The sequence below is a fragment of the Phaethon aethereus genome, assembly GCF_964289735.1.
Source record: "Phaethon aethereus genome assembly, chromosome: 5".
Lineage (NCBI taxonomy): Eukaryota > Metazoa > Chordata > Aves > Phaethontiformes > Phaethontidae > Phaethon > Phaethon aethereus.
This window is the reverse complement of record NC_138579.1, coordinates 46,629,894-46,652,523: the sequence shown is the minus strand read 5'-3', so window position 1 is coordinate 46,652,523 and position 22,630 is coordinate 46,629,894. Positions and strand designations below refer to the sequence as shown.

The following is a 22,630-nucleotide window of genomic DNA, read 5'->3' as shown; positions in this document are numbered from 1 at the left end:
CTATACCTCCAAAAGCTTGGTATTCCTTCAGTAGCTTTATATTCTAGATAATGCTACTTAATATTCTCATAGCACATGACTAAAACCAGCCTGTCTTAAACAGCAAAAAAGGCTCTACAGGACTCTATAGCAAGAGTGAAATAGCACTTGACCAAATTTGTATGTTGTATTTTGGCTCTGAAAGCTTCTTAAGCTTTCAATTACCCAAAAAAAGTCTTTTGTTTTAATTGTTCTACAACCTAGATGCAAATACATACAGTTATAGTTGATACTGAACCACAGGGAGACTGAAGATTAAATTACCTTCTGGACACTTCAAGGTGCTGGAGCTTCCTGAAGAAAAATTAGGTTGAAAAAATTCACTTCTCTTGGGCCAAAACACTTGATGTATGTTTATTGGCAAAGTGTGTTTCCTTCTGGGTTGGATGGAGTCCTACAGCATCATTTAATGGTTCTAGGCATTTAAAAAGTCTGTTTATCTCTCTAACAGAGAATGAGATAAATCGATGTTTTAATTTCCAAAACCCTGCTTTTCTTCCAGCATTTCTGTCTTGCATAGGAACTGGGACAAGATTAAAACTTGCCATAACAGGACCTTAGCTTGAAAACGACTCATCTGTGAAATTCAGTGCATCTGTATATAAGAAAATCACATGCTTCATTTCAGCAGTTTTACACTGCCTGTGTTGTAAATTAGCCTAGATTAACGATTGCAACCAATTGGCATATGCATGTACTTCTGTGTAAAAATCTTAATATTACTTGCATAAATAAAATTTGGGTTTTGGAAGACTTGGGAAGGTATTGGTTTGGTGGGGTTCTTGAGTACTGAAGTTCTCTAGCTGATCAACTGTCTCTAATACTGACATTAAAAAGTGACTTTTAAGTTCCACTTTTTAGGCTACATGCTTTTATTTGGCTGTTTAGCTGCACTGTGGATTCCTCTACCTTGAAAAACTGAGTATAATAGCAATTCTGTTTTATGGTCAAACAGCTTTTGACATTTTTCAAGGGGAAAACATGATAGAAGTGTGAAAGTAACTGATTCCTTCAAGTATTCTCATTCTTTTTAATCACTGGCAAACTAATGCTGCTGCTTCTTTTTATTGGCTGTAAATACTGTTTTTTTGGAGGGTGGAATTGAGTTTGAAGCCTTCAGGCTCTATGGAAATACCCTAGCTATAATAAACATGCCTCCTAATTTAATTTCCACCTGCCTTATAGACTGCATCGAACAGATTGTGCATGGCAAGCCAAAATTGGTTATTAAGCACTGGATCTGTGCAGTGTGAAAGTGAACTTTATTCTCTTTACAGGCAAGGTGGTTCTGGGAAGCATATTTTCGATCGATGAAAGCAATTGCTCTTGCTACTCTTCAGATTATCAATGATAGAATTTACCCATATGCTGCCATTTCTTATGAAGAATGGAATGATCCCCCAGCTGTGGTAAGTAAATTCATTTGATTCACTCATAAAACAAATTGTGGGTTTGTTTTGGGTTTTTTTTCATATAAAAGTGCTGTGAAACTTGGGAATGATTCTGTGTATGGGTGTTTGTGTGTGTATGTGTTGTGTTGGTAACTTGCACAGATGAAGCTAATATATTTAATGACAACTGGCAAAATAACTAGCACTTCAATTTATGTCGTGGCAGTGAACTTTTAACTTTTGCTGTTGCACACACTAAATTGCTTGCTTCTTTATATATTTATTTTTTGTGCGTGCACGTGTGCGCACACACACACTTCTGTTGAATTTAGTGTGAGTTTAGTGCTCTTAAAAATGAGTAACTGCAGTGGATGTAGTTCGTGGAAATATTGAAGATATTAAACAATCTGCAAGGCTTTCATGTAATTCTGAGGAATAGATAAATATTCCTATGCCTACAATTTTCTCCATGTTATTTCTACATAGTTTCTTTTATACAGAAACTGGTGATTAAAGTTTTGCTGTGGGTTTTTTTTTTTTTTCTTAAAAAAAGTTTCACCGGTTGAACCCACCTCTGTTAAGAAGAAACACTGGAGTATTAATTAACCTTCTGCACCAAGCAGCTGGTTCTGATTTTTTACTATATAAAAGCCTGCGGATGATTTTCACTCATAATCAGTTAATTTTCTCTGTGTCAAAATATAAAAAATAGTTTTGTTTTACTAATAAAACCAAACTTGTTAACTGTCTCACTTTATGATGGTTTAGAGAGTTAGTAGGAGTGCTGAGGAGTAGAGTGTGTTTTACTTTAAACTCTTCAGGCTGACAGGGTGTGAACAGATGCTGACAAAGAGTTAGAAGCTCATTGCTGGGTTTCAGAAGACGATTTTCCATTGCCTGCCCAAAGGCATTAGTAATCTACTGTTGTCATTGCCTAGAGAGCAAACGTGGCACTTGTCAATATTTAAGGAAGAAATTAAGCTGCACAAGAAGTAAGTACTTACACTGCAAGAAGGGGATCAGAACATCTTATCACCTTCAGAATGTGCTAGCAAAACAAGCAACTTAAAACACCTAGTAAAATGAAGAAAATGGCTTTAGGATTACTCAGTCTTTAAAGGGGACTCAAAAACATCTTCTCCTCGGTTCTCGCCTATACTGGAAACCTATCCATTTCTGGGGAAGCTAATCTTACTCTGAGCAACAAGCAGGCTCCTTTTTTTTCTTTTTTCTTTTTTTTTTACTATATACTTGGAAAAAATATTTATATTAGTTATTCAACCTAGAGGTTCTTAAGCAGAAGGTTTATGACCACGGACGTGGCAACATACAGAACTCTGAAACTGTGGAGGAACACTTAACAGCAATATTGTGCTAGGGCAATACAAGGAGTGGGCAGAAATATTGTATCAATGCGCAATTGCAAAGAAAAGTTAGAAGGCTGACTGCAATTAGGCTGGAATTTGTCCAGGACGTTGGAGTTAACACCTCGTATCGTGCTTCTCTTGCCACAAATGGCCAGTTCCTTGGTGGTTTTAGGTCTCAGTTGAAAGAATTTGATGTTTATCCTAGTCTATGAAAATCACTTAATATGTGCATGAATTCATTTCTTGCTTCCATATGTAACAGTAATATCATTAACTGTTCCTTTATGGGCTGTGTAAGCTCCATATTAGCCAGCAACACAGTGCTTGTGACCCTTTCTCAGAGGGTCAGTTAAAGAAAATAGAATTAAAACTGGGAATTGTTCAAGAGCAGATAAATTTGTAGAACAGCAGTACACAATCCTGTGATATCTTTAACTGGGGATTTTGATAGCTCCTCTGAGCATGTATGAAAATTTATTTCCATGAGGCTCTTTTTTTCTTTTTCCCTTTTTTTTTTTTTTTTAAATTAAGCCAGCTAATACTGTTTGGTTTTGACCCCTTGTTCTTTAATTTGAAGCAAATAACTGGAGCCTTCTCAAGTTTATATTTGAGATTTTTTTTTTTTTTTTCCTGTGAACATATTTTATCTCTTTGAGGTGAGAGCATATCACAGTTGCGGTCTATAGGGGGGACATTTTTCAGGGCTCAGCTAATTTCTAAACTTCAGACAATTTAGAAGGTGATAATATATACAGTATCTGCTAGTAAATTTAATAAGTCAGTACATTTAGTAATAGTTATTTTAATGTTTTATTTTGTTTTGTTTTAAGTAATTGCTCTAGTTGGAGTTTCACAGTTGGTCTCTGCTTGACAGGGGAATAATGATCCCCTTGAGCCTGAGTACGTTTCTCATCTAAGCTCCTGCCTGACGTCCACTCATACAGCACTGTTACAATTTCTGGTAAGCTTAAATGAAACCTAGTTGGAAAGCAGGGACATATGTACATTTGAGGTAGCAGAAGATGGCAACTGTATCCTCTAACTCTGGTAAGAAGACAAAATAACTAAGATGACTTGAATGTGTTCCTCATTTACAGGAAAATTGCCATATTCTTCTCTAAATGAACTCCAAGACTGAAACATTTAAAGCAAATTATTTCAGGTTGGCCCCAGGGCCAGGATTTAGGTAACTGTTAAAATGAAGCACCTGCTTATTTTAACTTAATACCACAGTAAAATGTGCGAGTAACTGGCTGTCATAAATTCTTATGTTAGTGGCCAAAGCTATACCTCCAGAACTTGCCATGTGTATTCTGCCTTCAAACTCTGCTAGCTCAGCATCCAGTTCCTCTAGCTCTGCTTGTTGTTCCTCATGATGTTGTGGTCAGTAAGGATTAAATGCAGGGCTCTTCTATACGCTCTGGTTCCTGTTACACAGTTTAGATAGACATGTGGAGTTGCAAAAAGAGTAAGCAGAAGCTCTAGGCAGACGGTGCAGAGGTGCAGTCGCCATTTTAAGGCAAGGGGTTTACTGCAATTAGCCAGCGATTTCTTTAATCAATACAAAGCTGTTAATAGAGCTAGGATTCCTGTGGTCTGAATACTGAGGTTTTGAAAATGAGAGCATGGATTTGCCTATGGAATATTTATACAGAAAAGACCAGCTTTAATGGGTTTATGAACTTACTTGCTAGGACAAATACACCTTTCTAACAGAAAGAAGAGTTTGCTGTCTGTGCAAGATCATCATGCAGAGGAGAATCCTTAGCTGGAGAGAATCCTTGGCTGTGATTGCTTCCCTGCCTGTCTCCTTGGTTTAAGGTTTCTTTTTCTTTGTGTGCACGTAGGGGTTAATTTTGCTTAGTATGTCACTAGGATTCTGAGAAGCAACAGAAAAACAGAGCTCAGTAAAATGTCCTGGTTGTTAACTGTTCGGCTGCTCCGTTGTTACAACTGCTTCAGGTGTAAAATAAAGGAGTAAAAACATTACTTATACTTTGACAATTAGGGTAGCTTGTAACTCTCCAAGGTGCACATTTTGCTCTGCATTTGGTTGAGTTATTGCAGCCTCATGAGTTTGCCTCCAGTTTTAAGATTCATCATCTAATTTCAGTCTATTTCCTATGATTTTGAGTAGGACTGCCTTTTATTGTTTTGTTTATAGTACAGTAGAATTTAATCTATTTTGAGTTAGCAAACATTTAACAGATTACAGCCTGTCAGTGTGCTAGATAAAAGAGATTTTTAGGAGCCTGAAATATTCGATTAAGTAAGTTTGTAACAACAACACCTGTGAAGAGAAGGTTGCATCTTTCACAAAAGCCTGCCTCAAGTTTGATGTCACTTGCAAAGTAGGACCAGTAGGGATTTACGGCTATTTTCTGAAGTTTCTCTCTTGGCTTTATTTTGAAGTTTGATACTTCAAATTCGGAATTAGGGCATTATCTGCAAACATAATAATGATTATTTTCTTCTCAGCAGAATTACATTGGTATTTGTATCTGAGGAGATGGCTATTATCTTGGACAGTCAGCATGAAAATGATATTCACACTTCTAAAACCAGTGGGGCATGCTTATGGCTAGATCTGCATATAGATATGCTTTATTCCTGTTCCCCAGATATTCCTCAAGTCTCAACACAAAGAAACATCTTTTGTTGAGTCTGTATTTTTCCAAACATTTTAAACCACTATAATCATCTACTGTTGCCAAAAAGAAGCATTCCTGCACTATGCTACAGTTGGATGACAGTTACTCTTTCTATGTGCTAGCTTCTTTTTGAATTTTCTAATTCACTTGTGGGGAATTAACTGAAATAATTTTCCTCATGTAAAACTTACCCGTAAGAAAGAAAAAAAAAAAAAAAGAGGGGGCAAGGGAGGGACGAGGTGGCTGGAAAGTTGGGGGTTTTTTTCAGGTGTTAGTTTGGCTTATATTGGCTCAAAATGTCAGAGAGACTGTTGCCTGAGTATCTTCACCACAGTGTGGATAGAGCAGCAGTGCAGGAGGGTGTTTTTGCAGCAGGAGGGATTATAAGGTACACAGAAGATAACTGCATATGCAGTTAATTTCATACTTAGTACATTACATTGAGGTAGTTATCCAAGAGTTTTATGTGTTTGTATGGGTTGACTGAAGACTGTTGGCCTTTTGTAAAGAAAAAAAAATACATTATAAAGTGGATTATTTTCCTAGTTGTCCACTATCCTGTTGAGGAAGTGGAAGACTAGTAGCATATAACATGCTAATATGTTATGGAATAGTACTTTCAATAAAAATACACTGCAAGGTATTTCCTCTTTTTAATGAAGAGGGGCAAATGATGTTTTTGGGGCCTGAAATTTATTCCTGGACCGCTTGAGTCCTTTATGTCTCAGACAGTCTTTTGCTGCAAGCATGAAAGGCATTTAATGCCTTTTGTATTTCTTGGCCCAGCTATTATCCATTAGGCAGAGGCAATCAGTTATGTTCAAATAAGCCAGAAGATGACTGCTACTACAGTGGACATTCTGATAGTTACCAGTTTGGGCTGGATTAGAATTAACGACCTGGGTTTGAGATGTGATCTGTTATCTTCAATTAAGTACTTTGTTATGCTTTAATAGAGGTAAATTACTTTCTCATTTCTGCTTCTTTGTAGATTATTTAAATTCTCCTCTTACTTTGCCTCATACCTTGCTAACATATATGAGTTTCTGCAAAATGAGTAAGACAGGGTTTTTTGAGATTTCTGTAGTTGCTTTTGTAGAAATTCTTTCAAGCCTGTTTATAATGTAGACCTATAAAACATGAGAGTTTTTTTTTTTGTCAGGGGTAGCTTTTGAGCTTTGACCTTGGATGATACAGACCATAGTTTAATAATCACTTGAGAATATCACTATGCTGAACAATAAACATACCAGATTTCATTTCTCCCAGTGAGGCAAAAAACAGCACCATCATTTGGTTTTAAACTAAAATAACCAAATTAACTTAGTGCAAAAAGTGCTGTTCATGTAGCAAAGCCTAGGAAGGATGTTCATTTACAGAATACGTTGTGGGATTCGGACAATTACCAGGCGGTTGATACTAGTTAAAAAGTCAAACTATTTCTAAGCTCTTTGACTAGTATTTTACAGCCCTCATTTAAAAAAAAAAAAAAAAGACTTTGTTGCTTTGGATTCCACAACAGAAGTCATCTTTTCAGTAATCCCTGTTTCTTCTGGCTTTGGGAGCATGAAAGATATGTTAAGCTCCATTTTCCTAATTCAGCTTGTGTTATAGCCTGGGTTTTTGGGTCAGGAGCCACTATGTTGACTTACTCCAGGAGAAAAAAAGAAAAAAAAACCCACAGAAAAACATGAATCCTTTTTCTGATTTCTTCTTTCCAATTGTTTGAATATTCTTATTAAGGTTATAATATTCTTATTATTCTTACAAAAGAATTGCAATAAAATTGATGGAGGGTGTCCAAAAAGCAGAAGTATTATGGCAACTGTAAATATGAACTCAGTCTGTGATAATTCTCTTCTCACTGCAAATCTATTCCTTCGACACATTGTTGAAACTAAGGAGTTGAAGAGATGAGCCTGAAGCTGAGTTTTTATATCAAAGAATGTGTCCAGCTAATAGATACTCTCCGAAGGGCTCAGACAGCTGATTAGATTTAAGCGGCTAAACAAGAAGAAAGGTGCTTAATAACTTAGTGTTACAGTTACGTGATGTATTTTGACAATCAAAATTCATGATTCATGACAGTATCAGATTTCATCACTCAAGAAGGAATAGGTAGAAGCTCCTGTGTGTCTTGTGGCTAAAATGTTTTTGAGGAGGGTTTATAATCTTCATCAAAACATGAAATGGTGGCCACTGCAACTTGGCTTGTGATTCTGCAGAGTGTAAGCACTTTGGTTGGATCTGGAGAAGTAGAGAGGGTTAATTCCTTGTGTTTTGCCCTATGACCACTTGAGGATGGGAAGCATGATGAAATACTTTCTCAAAGTATTCAATAGAAACTTACCATGAATAATTGGAGCAATAGAATAAATCAAGGCTCTTTTTGGTCTGGTAATTCATAATTGAAACCACATTGAGGTTAGATTGATATTCAGAACAACCCAGCTGAAAAAGCCTTACCACAGAGGCAGGGGATATATATTCCTGCTTTGCTTACATGTGTAGAAGAACTGCTAAGCTACTGTTTTAAGTTCAACACACTATTGTCCTTACCTCTGTGCTTTTAAAAGTCAGTGAGTTGCTGTTGTTCAAACTGTGTGGTTTCACTAATATGTTGCTTACAACAAGCACTGAGTCTAGTTTTTGAAAATGACACAGGCAGGAAAGCCCATGGTCTTGTTCATGGGAGCAGTGAAATTTTATTCTTCTAAAGTGCTGTTGCTGACTTTTCCCACTGAGTGGTAGCTGGAGAGTTCTTGACTCTCTTCTGTAATATGGGATATCTCACACAGCCTTGTTTTCCTAGAGACCATTCTGTGGTGCAGTTTGTACTGTGTCTGCTGTGTCTTTCTTCAAGTGTCTTTCAATGGTACTCAGTGTACACACAAGTAAGTTTTGGGGTAGGACCCTGTCTTAGTTATGTCTGGTATTTTGCTGATACCTTTGAGGCTCTGTAGCATTTATAATGGTTGGCCAGTTCTCAGTCCAGTTGTGTTCACTGATGTCCTGAAGCTCCCATCCATCTCACTTCTCTATCCTGCCTTGTTTAAACCATCTGTTTAAAACTTCTCTGCTAACTTGAACCTGAAGACTCCACATAGAGTCCAACCTTAAGCATCCCACATAATGAGAATTCAAATCCCTTGATACCTTGTCCTTAATGTATTAACTTTTCCTAAAATGGAATCAAGTTTATTTTAATAACCAAGAGGGAGAGCAACATTTGATGTATCTATAGTGAAGGAAGGTGCCTTATTTCTAAGGCATTATTACACATGAACACTTGTGGAAAGCATGCACAGAACAGCTGCAGCAGTCTGAATCATTCCCTGTATACATACCCATTCTTGAATTCTTCCCTCTCCTCAGCTTCAGGCTATCCCTAAGTTCTCACTGTCATTCAGGTCCCACTACTTTGGCTTTTCATGTGAACTGCAAAGAGCTGTCAGACAACTGAGACTGTGAGACCTAAGTGACATAAGATTACTCTTAGGAAACTAGCATTTGAACTTGATCCTTTTTGCCCATTAAAATGATTCACAGCAAACAACCTATTAATCTTAGATTAATTATCCTGCCTCCTCTAATGATATTAACCGGGAGGGCAAGAGTGAATTGTTGTCTTATCCATAGCTGAGTGTCAGCACTTTGTCAAAGAAAGGTGATGGATGATCAATGCACTGTTGCTGTTTGCTCTTCTCTCCGAGAGTGAAAGTTCCTGTGAATTTCCGTCAAGAATGTTAGTAAAGATGAGACTTGGAGCAAATGTTCCTTCACCACTTGGTTTCTTGAGCAGTGACTGGGAGAATCCATCCCTATGTCATTATCCATTTCATGCTTTGCTGCCATAATGGAGATTTAATTAGGTTGCTGTTGAATTAATTGCCTGTATGGTTTGCTTTTCCCAAGCAGAAATCTGGAAGACTTTAGCAAATTATGGAGCCTTGGATTTGCCCGATTTCCTGCAGAAAGTGGGGTCAATAGGTCTCAGACTGTAGACACACTCTTCAGGCAGGCAGCAGGGGGTTGGCTTTTAATGGCACTTGAGAGATGCTTAATTGCCTTTTTTGAAATGTTTTTTCTCAAATGAGAGGCTTGGTTCTCCCGTCCATTAGTGAGTGTCTACAGGTTTTTCTCTCCCTCCATCATCCTTAAGTAGATGCATGAGCAAAAATACCTGAAAAGTTGCTTTATTTTTCCTAAGTTATAACCAGCAGGGGAGAATTTTCATGCCTTTCTGAAAGCAGTAAAAGTTGGTTAAGTCATGTACCTGAAACTTAGGTTTTTAAGAGAAAGCCTGATAATTTTTTAGGCACGTATACATGTGCTTGCACATATACATCTGTATTTTTTTCTGTAAGTACCTAAAATAGTCTTAGATGATAGAAAAGGAGTAATCCTTTTCCAAGGATATTATAGCAAGTAATTTGTCAGGAAATTCTGTGGCCAGAGCGAAAAACTTGCTAGATAAACTTCAAGTGGGAGCCATTAATTTAGGTGGCAATACTCACCCATAAGTAGTAAATACAGCATTGTCCATAGATTACTGTACCAGTTATTTCTTCTTGTAGTGCAGACACATAAGATTTTCTTGGCACTTTACTGAGTATGATGTTAAACCTCTGCTTCAAGTATTAATGAAAAGAGGTTTCTGAAAGTTGTTTTAAGAAGCTGCTCAACATTACAAGGGTCATTTGGGTAATAGCAGTCTTGGAGTGGGGGTTGTGTGGAAACAAGTCTGTAAAGCTTTAATGAGATGGATTATGCTCTGGTAACATTTAGATTGTGATTTGCTGTAGGAACTATTGAAGCTGCAGCAAAATCAGAGGGCTGTCCCTATCTGTCACCAGTCATCTTGTAAACTCAGCAAAATTACGTATAAAAGCTTTAATTTTAGAAAATGTAATAATCTGAAAGCAGATTTGTCTCTGCACTTATCAGTTGCTAAAGTAATGGATATGTATTTTCTGAATTACAGAGTGTAGTCCTCTGGTATCACAGGTAGCCCTGTCCCTTTCATGAACAGAAGTTCCATATTACGTTGTTATTATTTCTATATTATCCTATTACTCCTGTTGGGTAAAAACTAGAACTTCATACTTTCCACTAGGAGCCTCACAAACAGTTTATGTTGAATGCTACTTGTACCAGACTCAATAAAGTATGTTTAGCTGAAGACTAGTCCATCTTTCCAAATATTTCATCAAGTCTATTAAAGGGTGTTACTCCTACTGAGAGATCCCTGCCTGGAACATACCCTTAGACCATCCTGGATAAATCATAAAAATCATAAAAATCACATAAATCATAAAAATCACATAAAAATGTGCCAATGCTGTGCTTAACTTTGTGTATCTTTTTCACCTCGCGTATTTATCCCCCCTTCAGTGTTGATGTGTTTGTACATAATCATATTCACATCACATTTTTATCCCCTTTGCCAAAATGGCCATAATGTTATGATCCCTTTTAGTTAATAGGCTCTCCATTCTCCTCGTCCTTGAAGTTGTTCTAATTAGAGGTGTCTAACCACTAAACATGAGGAGGGTGATTGTTGGGTATGTAAAGTAACCCAAAGATTAAATAAGGAAATGGAAAATTGCGAAGTTTATTTCCTGCAAATATGAGCTGATAACTTTTGAGTCTGTAAAACTTGCTTTCCTCCTGATACAAACAGGCTTATGGTGTGAGGTTTCGCTGGAGATTCTCACAGTATTTCTGTAAACTGCTGGCAGCTACTAACCTCTTATGAGTGTTCAGAGTTTTTACAGGCTAGGATTCAAGACTTCCCTGCAAAACAGCATCACTCAGTTTCTGCTTTCCCAACTCCCCTTTTCACCTCATCCCAAAAGGTCTTATTTTTCCCTTTGCTTCTCTGTCCGACCCCTGCTTGGAACATCAGCTGGAATGGAAAAGTTGAGACTGAAATGCTGGCGCTTTCATTCCTGTCGAATGGTCCCTTCACTGCTTCTTCCCCCACGTTGTGAGCTCCAAAGGAGGTTGGCACATTCAGTGAGAATTTAGTTGTCTGTCTTGTCTTTTGCCAGCTGAGCTGGCTTCCTTATGCTGGCAGTGTATTGAAGCAAGACCTTTAAAGTCTTAAAAGGGATGCCCTAGTTAAAATTCATGAGGAGTAGATAACTCTCTGAAATTCATCTTTGCATCTCATGCCTTTTTTTTTTTAATGCAATAGGTGTTTTTTTCAGCCTTGGAACAAACACACTTTTATGGAAGCTACATTACTCCTCTTAGTATCTGCTTTTGCCTTTTTTGCTTGGGTACACATTTTATGCAGGCTTATGTTTTTGCTGCTTTGGTGGTGGTGTTGTTAACGATTCCATTTTTGAAATTGTAGTGCTAATTAAGTTTCTCTTTCTTTATTGAGTCCTGACTATAAATATAAATGTCTTGACATAATGATTAGTAAATGATAATTGAGTCATGCTAGCTGGGTTCAAAATTCACCTTGGTTTTACTTCTCCACGAATCTATCTGCCTCTTCGACTTTATTTTTTACCTAAACCCCCTTGTTTGCAACATCACAGCTAGGCAAAAATGAAAATTGAAATAAGAAAGAGTTTGGTATAAAGGTTTTGAGAAATTGCTGAAATCCACTGTTGCTAGAATTGGAGAGTCAACCTGCCTGAACTGAGCAAATTCCAAATCTGATGGTTAGGTCCTGCCTATGTGAATTACTCCCTACTGTAATAATTACTCCCTACTGTGATAACTCATTTTAATAAAGTTGTTTTCCTGTTTTCTTGTTTTCCTTCACAGAAATGGAGCAGTGTGAGCAATCCACTCTTCCTGCCACTGATCCCACCTCAGTCCCAGGGTTTCACAGCCATAGTTTTGACCTATGACCGGGTGGAGAGCCTTTTCCGAGTCATCACGGAGGTGTCTAAAGTGCCTAGTCTATCCAAATTGCTAGTTGTCTGGAACAACCAGAATAAGAATCCACCAGAAGGTAAGACCCCATGGTAGGTGTGGTGGAGGAGGGTAAAACTGGGGGTACCGTGCCTACTTGCACCTGTTACAGAATGACTTCTTTTCTACTTCATTAATATGCCTTCAAAAAGTATTTTATGGTTATTTCCAAAGTAATAAATTTGGGGGTTTTTTTGGTAGCAATATTTTTGAGAGTGAAATGAGAAAAGCCAAAGTAGATTAAAAGAAAAAAGCATACCAGTGGTTGTGCTGCTAACTTCTGAATCAAAGGTAACAAGATGCAATAGTTACAGAAACATTTCTGTCCTTTATTTGTGGAGTGGTAGGGAGAGACCCATCTTTGATTTGTTAAGTGCTTGGTTTTATTTCTCTCTAGGCACTGTCTCGTCACAGTGAATACTACTTCTGCTAGACTGTTTTCTAGGGCAAATGTTCAAAGCAGCAAAATACTTTGAATGCTTGGAGCTATAAAATAAGTGAATATTTTGACTGATGAAACAAAAACTTGGGACATTTTGGGTGTCTGAGAAGAAGTTTTCACAAGATATTCTGGTGGTGTGGGAACATCTACCTAGCCCAGTAAGACAAGACATATATGCCTTTTTTTTAAATGCTTCTGTTTCCAACACGTGATCCTATGTTGCTCTTTATGAGTGAGTCAGGTGAAGTCTGCATGATATTTTAAATTTTTTTAGTTCATGGTTGTTGTAAAATGACTGCATGTTCACAGACCTTTTCCTAAATTATTTAAATTTTTTAGATTTTTGGAAGAAGATTTGGTTTCAAATGTATGTTAATGACTCCAGTGTGAGCTCAGTGCTGTAAATCTCTGAATTAATTTGTTTAATTTTCAGTAGCTGGGTTGTATTTTGCTGGCATGGGTGTCTGCTGGCCTGGAATGCTGCCATACTGTATCCCCTTGTGCCAGGACCTCAGTTTCAGGCTGCCCAGTCCTTACAGCTTGCTGCCTATGTCTTCAAACCCACGATCCTAATCCCATGTTTCTCTGTCTCCTTCCATATAACACCACTGCATGTGCCGTGGCTGCTGTGTCTCCCATCAGCTCCCTTTTTTCCCCAGCCATGGGCTGTCTGCTTCACAAGACACTTACTCTTACTCTTCTCCCGGGTCCTCAGCTGGAAGCATAGATCCTGACATTGGTGAATTCCTTTGCGAAATGACCATGGACTAAATGGGAGAGCCAGAGGCATTGCCCCATGTAAAGGAAGGTAGCTAGGCTTGGCCTGTGGTAATCCTCGCCAGTGCCAGGCAGCTGCTCCAACGCTGCTCATTTTATTTCCATGCGTATTGCTTCCTAGGATGAGCTTCTTCCAAGTTCCTAACACTAATACTAAAATCCTGAGCATTGTTCTGGGCAATTAAAGCTTCATCTTCTCGTTCTTGATTTAAATGCTGTAGATAGAGTAGCTGTAAATGAGTTTGTTTCCCTGTATGCTGTACGTAGGAATCTGTCATTCTCGTCTGAAAATGTGGTGATTTGTGGTAGAAGAAACTTTGCCTTCTAGGAATACATGTTCAAAAAAATGTGGTATTTGGTGGTACACAACCTTGTGGATTCTTCTGTCTTCTGTAGTGAATGAAGCATGCCGTTAGGACTCCTTGCTTTGTAATGCTCTTTTCAGAGGCTTCAGCTGCTGCTGTTTTCCACTCTTCAAAGTTAGCTATTATGCATAGCAGCAAGAGACAACGTAAAAATTAATCCCTGACCACTTGTCTCAATTTACCATCTTCTAACAATTCTCAGAGCCAAGCTATTGCTACCATTCACTTGGCTCATTTGCCATTTTGGCAGCTTGCTCCAGTTTAAAGCTGAGTAGCTTTATTGTTTGCTTTAAAAAGTGTTCTGTAATACTGCTGTGCTGAACACCTCAAGTTTAGTGGTTTATTAAATGTTTTGCAGTCCTTTAGAGTGAGAAGTGTTGCATATAAATTGATGATAACTGGAATTTTTGCAGTAAGAAGTTTTTTTCTAAAAGGAAAGCTGCTTAGTGTTATGTTCAGTTATGTGAGCACTGAATGCAGGTGGACTTAACCCAAATGGATTATTTCCACATTTCCCTTGAGTGAGTCTGAGATACAGGAGAATCAAAGCAAATAAATCATTAGAATTATCTTTTTTGTTAAATCATTCTACTAATCTTGTATTTAGAAATTCTTGAAAATTAAAGTGTGTTTAATTTTTTCTACCTTGATTACCACTAAGACATAAACTAGGTTTTTTTTAAAAAAAAAAAAAAAGCTTTTGCCTGTAGAGCTTAAAATTGTGGATTTGAGAGCACAGTTGAAAGCATAGGCAGTTTTGTCCTTACATTAGCCTAAGCATCGCATTGGAACAAATAACTATTTGTTTCTAATGTCCCTTGTCTCTCTATTGCTGTTGTAACCATTGTAATCTTTTGGTCTCTGGCTAGAGAGAGATCAGTTTGATTAAATTAACTTTTATTCCAGATCCATGTAGGGCATTCTACTTGGCTCTTCAGCCAGTCTCTCGTTCAGTCTGTCTATTAGTGATCCTAATCCTTGGACTTCAAAGCTTCTGCTGTTTATAGCCTGTTAAAGCCAGGAAGTTTCTGATGGATTAGAGCAAGGAATGAGTTTGAAGTTTGTAATGTGCACCACTGTCACTGATAAAGTCTGGTTTATTACCCTACAGTAGTATCTGCACTTTTATGGCTATTCGCTTTTAATTATAGTAAAGCTGAGGCGCTTAACCTCCTAGAGCATCAAGTGCTGTATTTCCTGGTCCTTTCCATGTAAGGAACATGTTTTGGTGCAGAAGTGAATCTTGACTTTTGTCATTGCAACCCTTTGTGTGTTTGTTTTGTTTTGCATGTGTAAGTGGGAGGGCTGGGTGAAGGACATCCAAGTTGTCTTCCTTAGTCATTATGTGTGGTAAATCGAGAACTGGATTTAGGTCTCCTGAGATGTAGCTGGCATAGTGCCACACAAATATGACATGTGGCTGCTCCTTTCTTTCCTCTGTCAACACCAGAAAAATATTATAATTGAAAATGACATTGTTATCGAAGCAATATGTATGAGAAATAGGGGGAATCTGTCCTGAGGAATGGAAAGTTTTGAAGTACATTCTAAAATTAATGTTGGGGTTTGGTTTTTTTTTTTTAAATGAATACTTAGGTACTGGTAATAATTCCTTCATGTAATGGAACTCAGCAAACTAAGGACTTAAGAGGAAAACAGAATAAAAATTAAATATTCTATTCTAAATACTGTACAAAATTTAAGATGTTGCACCCCTCAACAAATGCAACATTCCATATGATAAAAACCGTTTTTTGCTTTTCCTCAGCTTTTAGTAAAGTTTGAGTGAAAAGGTATCTTTATCAGCATGACCTGAAAATGAAATAATGGTGATTTTTGTCAGACAAATGATGAGACAGAATTGTGCTCACTCTGACATCAGTACTGCTGAGCATCCCTCGGTGCAAGTAAGAGGCCGGAGCTGATCTCAGCTGCTGTGCTGTGGAAGGGTAACAGGTTTGGGGAGTGTGGAAGGTGTATGGAAAACAAACTCCTTGCAAATCTAGGAGGCAGGTGCAGCTCTGGTGACTGACAATTTTTTTGTCTCATTGGCTGTTAATAAATAAAGCAAACAACTAAGAGGGCAACTGATTAAATGAACACCTGATTGGAAAGTTTTCACCCAAATAACCTACAAAAGTATAAAGTTGGAGAAAAAGTAGCTACATATGTATGGGCTTTTCCCTTTGTGCTATGCGTTTACAAGGACTACTCTCGTAGCTTAAAATGTTTGAGAGCTACTTGTACAAGTCTGAGCTTATCACTCTGCATTTCTTTTAGAACCAGTGAAAAGAATCAAGCACCTCCACCTAGCCTGCATTAGGTATTTATTTTAGGGTGAACTAAACCATCCCTCCAGAAGTACTCTCTTTTTTATCCACTGAATATGAAGAAAACACAAGGTAACTAGTACAAGCTCAAATGACTAATCTTTAGTCACCTGTCTGCTCTGAGTTCGTACTTGTACTGCCATACTGGTACCTGAACACAGTGGCTATCTCACGAACGCGTAGGCTATTTCACAAGGTTCTTGAGAAATAAACAAAATTAATAAGCTCTGAAAAAAAATATATGTTGCAACTATTTTTCTTGGACAGATAGTTCTTATAACTGGGGCACTGACCAGACACAACCTCTGGCTGCTGAGTGGCAGGAACTAATTTCTTCCTGTGCTGCAGTTTCCATGTCTGTAAGATTAGTACAACAATATTGTCTTAGATAAAATGCTTTGAGACCTGTAGTTTAAAACTGCTCTGTACGCAGCATTATTCTTGACATTATTAGGTAGATGCTGAGATTTCTAATTAGAAAGTTAATGTCTACTTTGAAATCAAAGTGAAGTATAAATATATTAAAATATAAATATTACAGGAAACTCCTTTTTATAGGTTTAATTTAATCTGAGTACCTTCAAAACATTTATAAATATGTATGTGTCCTGGCGCTATAACCAGTAGATTAACTAATTATTCCCATTTTACAGCTTTAGAAACTGGTGTACACAGAGTCTTCACCATCACTCACTAATTCAGCTTTAGGGCAAGGAATTGGTTCAAGAAGGTCCTTGGTGCTTGGGCCTTTATTTTGCTTAGTTCGACACACTACCTTCCTGTACTTTCTATTTGAGAGATGTCATAGACATAGGTATGTGTAAAGGGGTGGAAGTTTTACTGTGTATTTTGAGGTCATTGCTGAATCTGTGGAGTAAGAATGGTAGGAATACTATGCTTTGGATGAGACTGGAAACCAAGTGTCTAAAATCTTTTGGTTTTGAACTCAAAATAGGAGCAGTGTCTTAGGAAGAAAAATACAACTGCAACAGATGAACGTATGAGCAACACAGATGTCTTGTGCAAGCGTTTTGAAGTTTTCAGAGTGCTTATGATGGTAAAAACATTGGATCTTATATGTGAAGTAGCAGAGAGAAAATACCACATACGATGTTGATTTTAACCTGGAAACTTAAAGCTTTATAGAATCATCTTGCTGATCTTAAGTATTCTCTGGATTTAGGGAATGTGATCTCTGTGTCTTTGGCTGAGTTTTGCATATATTCTCAGCCGTACAGGGTATGCAAGGAGCCTGTCAACCAATCAGCAGGCCCATGATTGCATGTATAATATTAATAAAAGAATTAAACTCTTTGAAATATTATAGGAAAAAAAAAAGTTAGTTTTTCTCACTCCCTCTGCATCCATTAAAATAAACATTGTGGTCCAAGTGTCTGCTGCTGGGAGTATTTGCGTGGACAGGATGTTTTTTCATTTTCTCCATCAGCCAAGTACTTTTGCCCTTTCGTTTGTATTTGTCTAAATTGCTAGTTCTGAAATTCAAAAAAATAGTCTGTGATAGAAATTTCCATTGATGTTTCATCACGTTTGTTTCGGACAGTTGGAGAAACCATTTTGTCTACCACGTAAATGGTATAAAAATGTATAAATGCATTACTGTTAGTAAGCAACAAGCTACAAATCCTGTATGGTAGCTTGATTCCTTTTTAGGTTCAGTTTTATAAAAATGAAAAGTGCATTTTAAAGAAGGTATACTTTCTGTTTAGTTGTATTGGTAGGGGTTCCTGGAACTAAGTTGCTGATAAACTTGGAATAAGATACAGACTAAAAGGCTTACAGGTATTAATGCAATAATCATCTTTGTATTTCAATTTGATACTATTAATGAACAACATTGATAGAAAGCACTGGGGATAAGGAACCTGTGTATCCTGTGGATTAGTGTGTCTTAAGAAAGTGTTAACTTTTTAAAAGTAATTAAAAAAATCTTCATTGGCAGGGTTTTTTTGCATACTGTGCCTTTAATAGGCAGCACTAATAGGAATGTTTTTTTTAACTTCTCTTTAGGTTTTGAATTAATTTGGCTTCTGTGTGATGGACTTAATGCTATTTTCCTTGATTAGCTAGAGAACTAATTCATGATGATTTTAGCCTTTCATGAATCATCTTAGGAACATTTTGCAATATTATTTCCCAAAAAAGTCTAGAAATTTAGCTTAACAAACCCAGCTTACACTGGGCTCTAAATACTGTCCTAGAAACCAATATTCTGTGTTGTTATATATAAGAGGAATTCTGTGTGTTACTGTAATCCAATATAAACATTGTAATGTAAGTAGAAAGCACCTGTTTTGAACAGATAGTTCTAATTGAAGGAGGTGAAATGCCTGGACAGACTTTTTTAGTCAGCCATTATTGAAGGAATTCTGGCAATAAATAGATGTAGCATGCTTCATGTTGTTGTTTCTGACTTTTTTTTAAACTTTGATTTCCAGCTAAGTTCTGCCATTCAGTCTTTGGGACTGAAAAAGTACTTGTTAGGCTTCCATCATCCATGTTCAATTGGTTGAATTCATACAGACTACTACAGACCAATTAGAATGAGCATCAAATAAAGGATTTTTAAAAAGCTCTGGTATGAGAGTTGAGCATGGTGTATGTGCAACTGCAGGTACATACTTGTAGAATAGCATGTTTAGCAATGTTTTCTGCCAGTTATTTTTTATTGATCTTAGTCTGCCTTGCACAACTTCTGGAAATGTTTTTCCTTTTTAAAGTTCCGAGTGGGCTCCATGGAAATCATGGGAAGTTCGAGCTTAATATGAATTAATACTCTGGTGCCAGGTTATCAGCAGTCATGAGATATTTTTAGCTATTGTTACTGAGGAAGTAAAACAGGAAAAGCATGTTTGTATGAGCATCTTTGAGTCATCAAAATGCCATTATTTTAGCCAATATGTGGATTTTTTTAAATTTTATTTTGATTTGTCATATTGCTCTTAGTACTGGCAAGCATTCAGTTCTTGCCATCAAGAGTGTTCACTGTATTTCCAGCTCCTCCTCATTATCTTTACCGGCTGCTTCCAATTGCAAATGCAACAAACCATCTGCATTCAAGTATCACTTGCTATTTTTGAACTTGATACTACTTAGAATGGGTGTCCCAAGAAGGTTAGCTCTGTATAGCAGCTGTATTGATTCTCACTTTCCCTAGGTTGAATGTTGAAGCTGGAAATTTCATTTTTTTTATAAACATCTTAGGGCAAGCCTGAGGAGGTGTGGAAAATGAAAGTTTTTTTTTGGTGTAAGAGGGTATTCCTTTAGGTTATAATGAAGTTGCCTTTCTCTTACGGTTGTCCTCCCTTCCATTCCTCATGTCTTTCATGTAATTCACTGTGAGATGTAGCTAAGAAAAGGATATTTAGAGGATGGGGCTTTTTGCTGCCTTTCTGTACATGAGTGTTTTAAATGGGAATGTAATTATGGCACTTATTTTGATCATGCAGTTTGTGGAAATCATGTTGAAATCATGCTTGAAAAATTTGCTGTGAGATGCAGACTTGCAGGACTTAATGATGGGATTGTGGGCTGGCCAGAAATACAGCCATGTATGTGGTTGTTAGGGATTGTAAGCCCGTTAGAAGTGGAAGCTGCATTTGGAAATGTTGGGAGACTGCTGATTTTGTATTTAGAAGAGCACATGCTGTTTTTTGTGGGCAGCTCCTGCAATCAGTGCATCAGTAGTCCTAAATAGCACAAAGTACTTTCTTTGTTGCCAAAGAGCAAGTGTAAGTGTGATTCAAACACTCTTCTTTCCTAATTTTTTCAGTAGGATGTGCAATAGGACGTGCCTGTCATTCTCTTCAGATTCCATATATACATAGACTTTTATACATTCCAGAGAGCTTTATTTTCATATTTTACCACTGGCTTCTGCTGCATCATAGAAAGTCCTCGCTGGTTTTAAGAGAAGTAAGAATAACTCCTAGTCCAAACATGCATTTTCACTTTTGTATGCTCAAAGGTTCTCATGCTGTCTTGTAAGACTTCATCTGCCTTCTTGTCTTGGGCTTCTTTTATCTTTTTCATACTCTGTTAAATGATGCAGTGCCCTCTTACTGTAAGATTAAAGCATGTGCTTTTACCATGGTTATAATGAAGTCTACTAAACTGAGAATTTCCCCCACGTATGTTTTGCTAGGGCTGAGGTTTCTCATCACTCTTCAAGCAGTATCTGAAAATTCAGAGAATCTTTGGGTTGGAAGGAGCTTTTAAAGGTCATCTCGTCCAACCCCCCTGCAATGAGCAGGGACATCTTCAAATAGACCAGGTTGCTCAGAGCCCCGTCCAACCTGACCTTGAATGTTTCCAGGGATGGGGCATCTACCACCACACTGGGCAACCTGTGCCAGGGTTTCACCACCCTCACTGTGAAAAATTCTTCCTTCTATCTAGTGAAAATCTGCCCGCTTTTAGTTTAAAAGGATTACCCCTTGTCCTGTTGCAACAGGCCCTGCTAAAACAGTCTGTCCCCATCTTTTTTATAAGCCCCCTTTAAGTACTGGAAGGCTGCAAGAAGGTCTCCCCAGAGCTTTGTCTTCCCCAATATAGTCTCTGATTGATTATATGTTTCTTTTAGGGTTCCTGCAGCAGGGCTAATTTTGAATACTTGGATCTCTGAGTGAAGCCTGCTGTTCTTTGTGATAGTCCTTTTTGCCCAGGCTGCCAAAGTGGCTACCCAGATGTCATTGTGTCATGATATCTCCCATGCTTACGCTTTCTTTCATTTTGCATGCTGCACAGTAACTGGTACCCTAGTGTCTTATTCAAAGTTTCTCCAAAATGCTAGTATTTCCATTCATTAGTTTTAAGTCTGAATTCAGAAACTTTGTATTGTGTTTCTCAAAGCATAGATATTTTACAGTAATATACAACTTTTCGAGACTTGGTCATTTTGAGAGACTTTCCAAGACCTTAGTAAATCATGTGGATTTAACAGGATTTACTGACATCTGAGATGCATGCTGATTATAATTAGATTACACCTTCATTTTTCATACACTTTTCGTTACTTTTTCTTCTGTTACCATATTTTTATGCAAGTGGCATGTCTGTTATTAAGCTGTCAAATAGTTGATTTTCCAAAGAGCTAGAAGTTTAAAGCATCCATGCTTGCTTGCATTTCTGAATTACTATTTTTCAGTCCTTAGTGACTTTTCCGTTTTGATTTTTGTTTCAGTGTATTCCTGCACTGAAATAAGATCTTTGTTGCAATTTCTTTTGTCTTTGTTTTTTGTTTTTTCATGTGTAGCAGATGTGAAAGGAAGAAAAACTGGAATAAAAGAGTACTTAACATGTATAAAATGTAACCTTTGTTGATAATTATATATACAAATTTAGAATGCATACATACGTATGGCAATTCCAGTTGCTGTTGAAACACTTGTGACAGTGGAGTCTTTTGAGGGTCTAGCAGGCTGCTGAAAATTATTTGATACCAATATTGGGATTATAATTGGATAATTCTAGGCAATTAGCCTAAGATCTTTAAGTAGCTTGCAAACGTTAAATAGTCTACAGTCTTTATGTGGCCATGATATGTGTCTTTGTGAGGTACCTGTAACTGTCTTAGAAATACGAATACTTGCATGTTATGGATACTGGTAAACCAGTGAGAAAGCAGTGAGTTGACTTGAGAGTGCTAATTTGCAATAAATGGTTCCAGTCATTCGGTGCTACTGCGTCCTGAGGTTAAGATGACTAGTAAGATGAAAATTTTGGCATATCAGTGGTGTCCTGCTGGAATCATTGTTTCAGATTATGGTTCAAGCAGGAGATTTCAAAGACCTTACAGTGCTGAGAATAAAATGAGCTCATTGCACTGTAATTTGAATCCATGGCTCTTGAACATTTTTGTTGTGGCCCCAAGGCACTTGCTGTATCTCCTCAGCTGCTGGCTCACTGTGACTTCCATTGGAGCCCATCAGTGGTGTGGTTGAACCCTTCTGACTGGCTACTAATCAATATTACAAGCAACTGAAGTGGCATCGGTCTTTGGGGTGCTGCCTCTTGCCTTCTGCTAGAAGGAAAAAAGTTGAGTAAAACTGGATAAGAATTTGCATACATGTCAAATACAGGCCATGGTCTACAAGACCACCCAGATAAAGGTAGATTTTACAGTCACTTTTTCAATCTCACAGGAAAAACCTCGGGGTAGGAAACTGAATACAAATTTTGCCAGTAAATATCACTGTGTATTTCTTCTCCTTTCTTTTGGCCACCCATGTATGCCAATCCTTCTTTCTAAAATACAGCTCCAAGAAAAACTGACTTTTGAAGACTCTTGGTGTGGTTTGGAAAGACAGCTTTGTTTT

At 37.5% G+C, this 22,630-nt stretch overlaps 1 protein-coding gene across 1 annotated transcript in view; it reads left to right on the top strand.

Moving 5' to 3' along the window:
* EXT2 (exostosin glycosyltransferase 2) overlaps nt 1-22,630 on the top strand; it is a gene marked incomplete at both ends in the record, with an annotated part of 75,004 nt that overhangs the window by 33,519 nt on the left and 18,855 nt on the right. The window contains 2 exons of the mRNA XM_081999960.1: nt 1,317-1,448; nt 12,232-12,421. Of these exons, the coding sequence (XP_081856086.1) occupies nt 1,317-1,448; nt 12,232-12,421 (322 nt within the window). The remainder of the gene's footprint in view (nt 1-1,316; nt 1,449-12,231; nt 12,422-22,630) is intronic.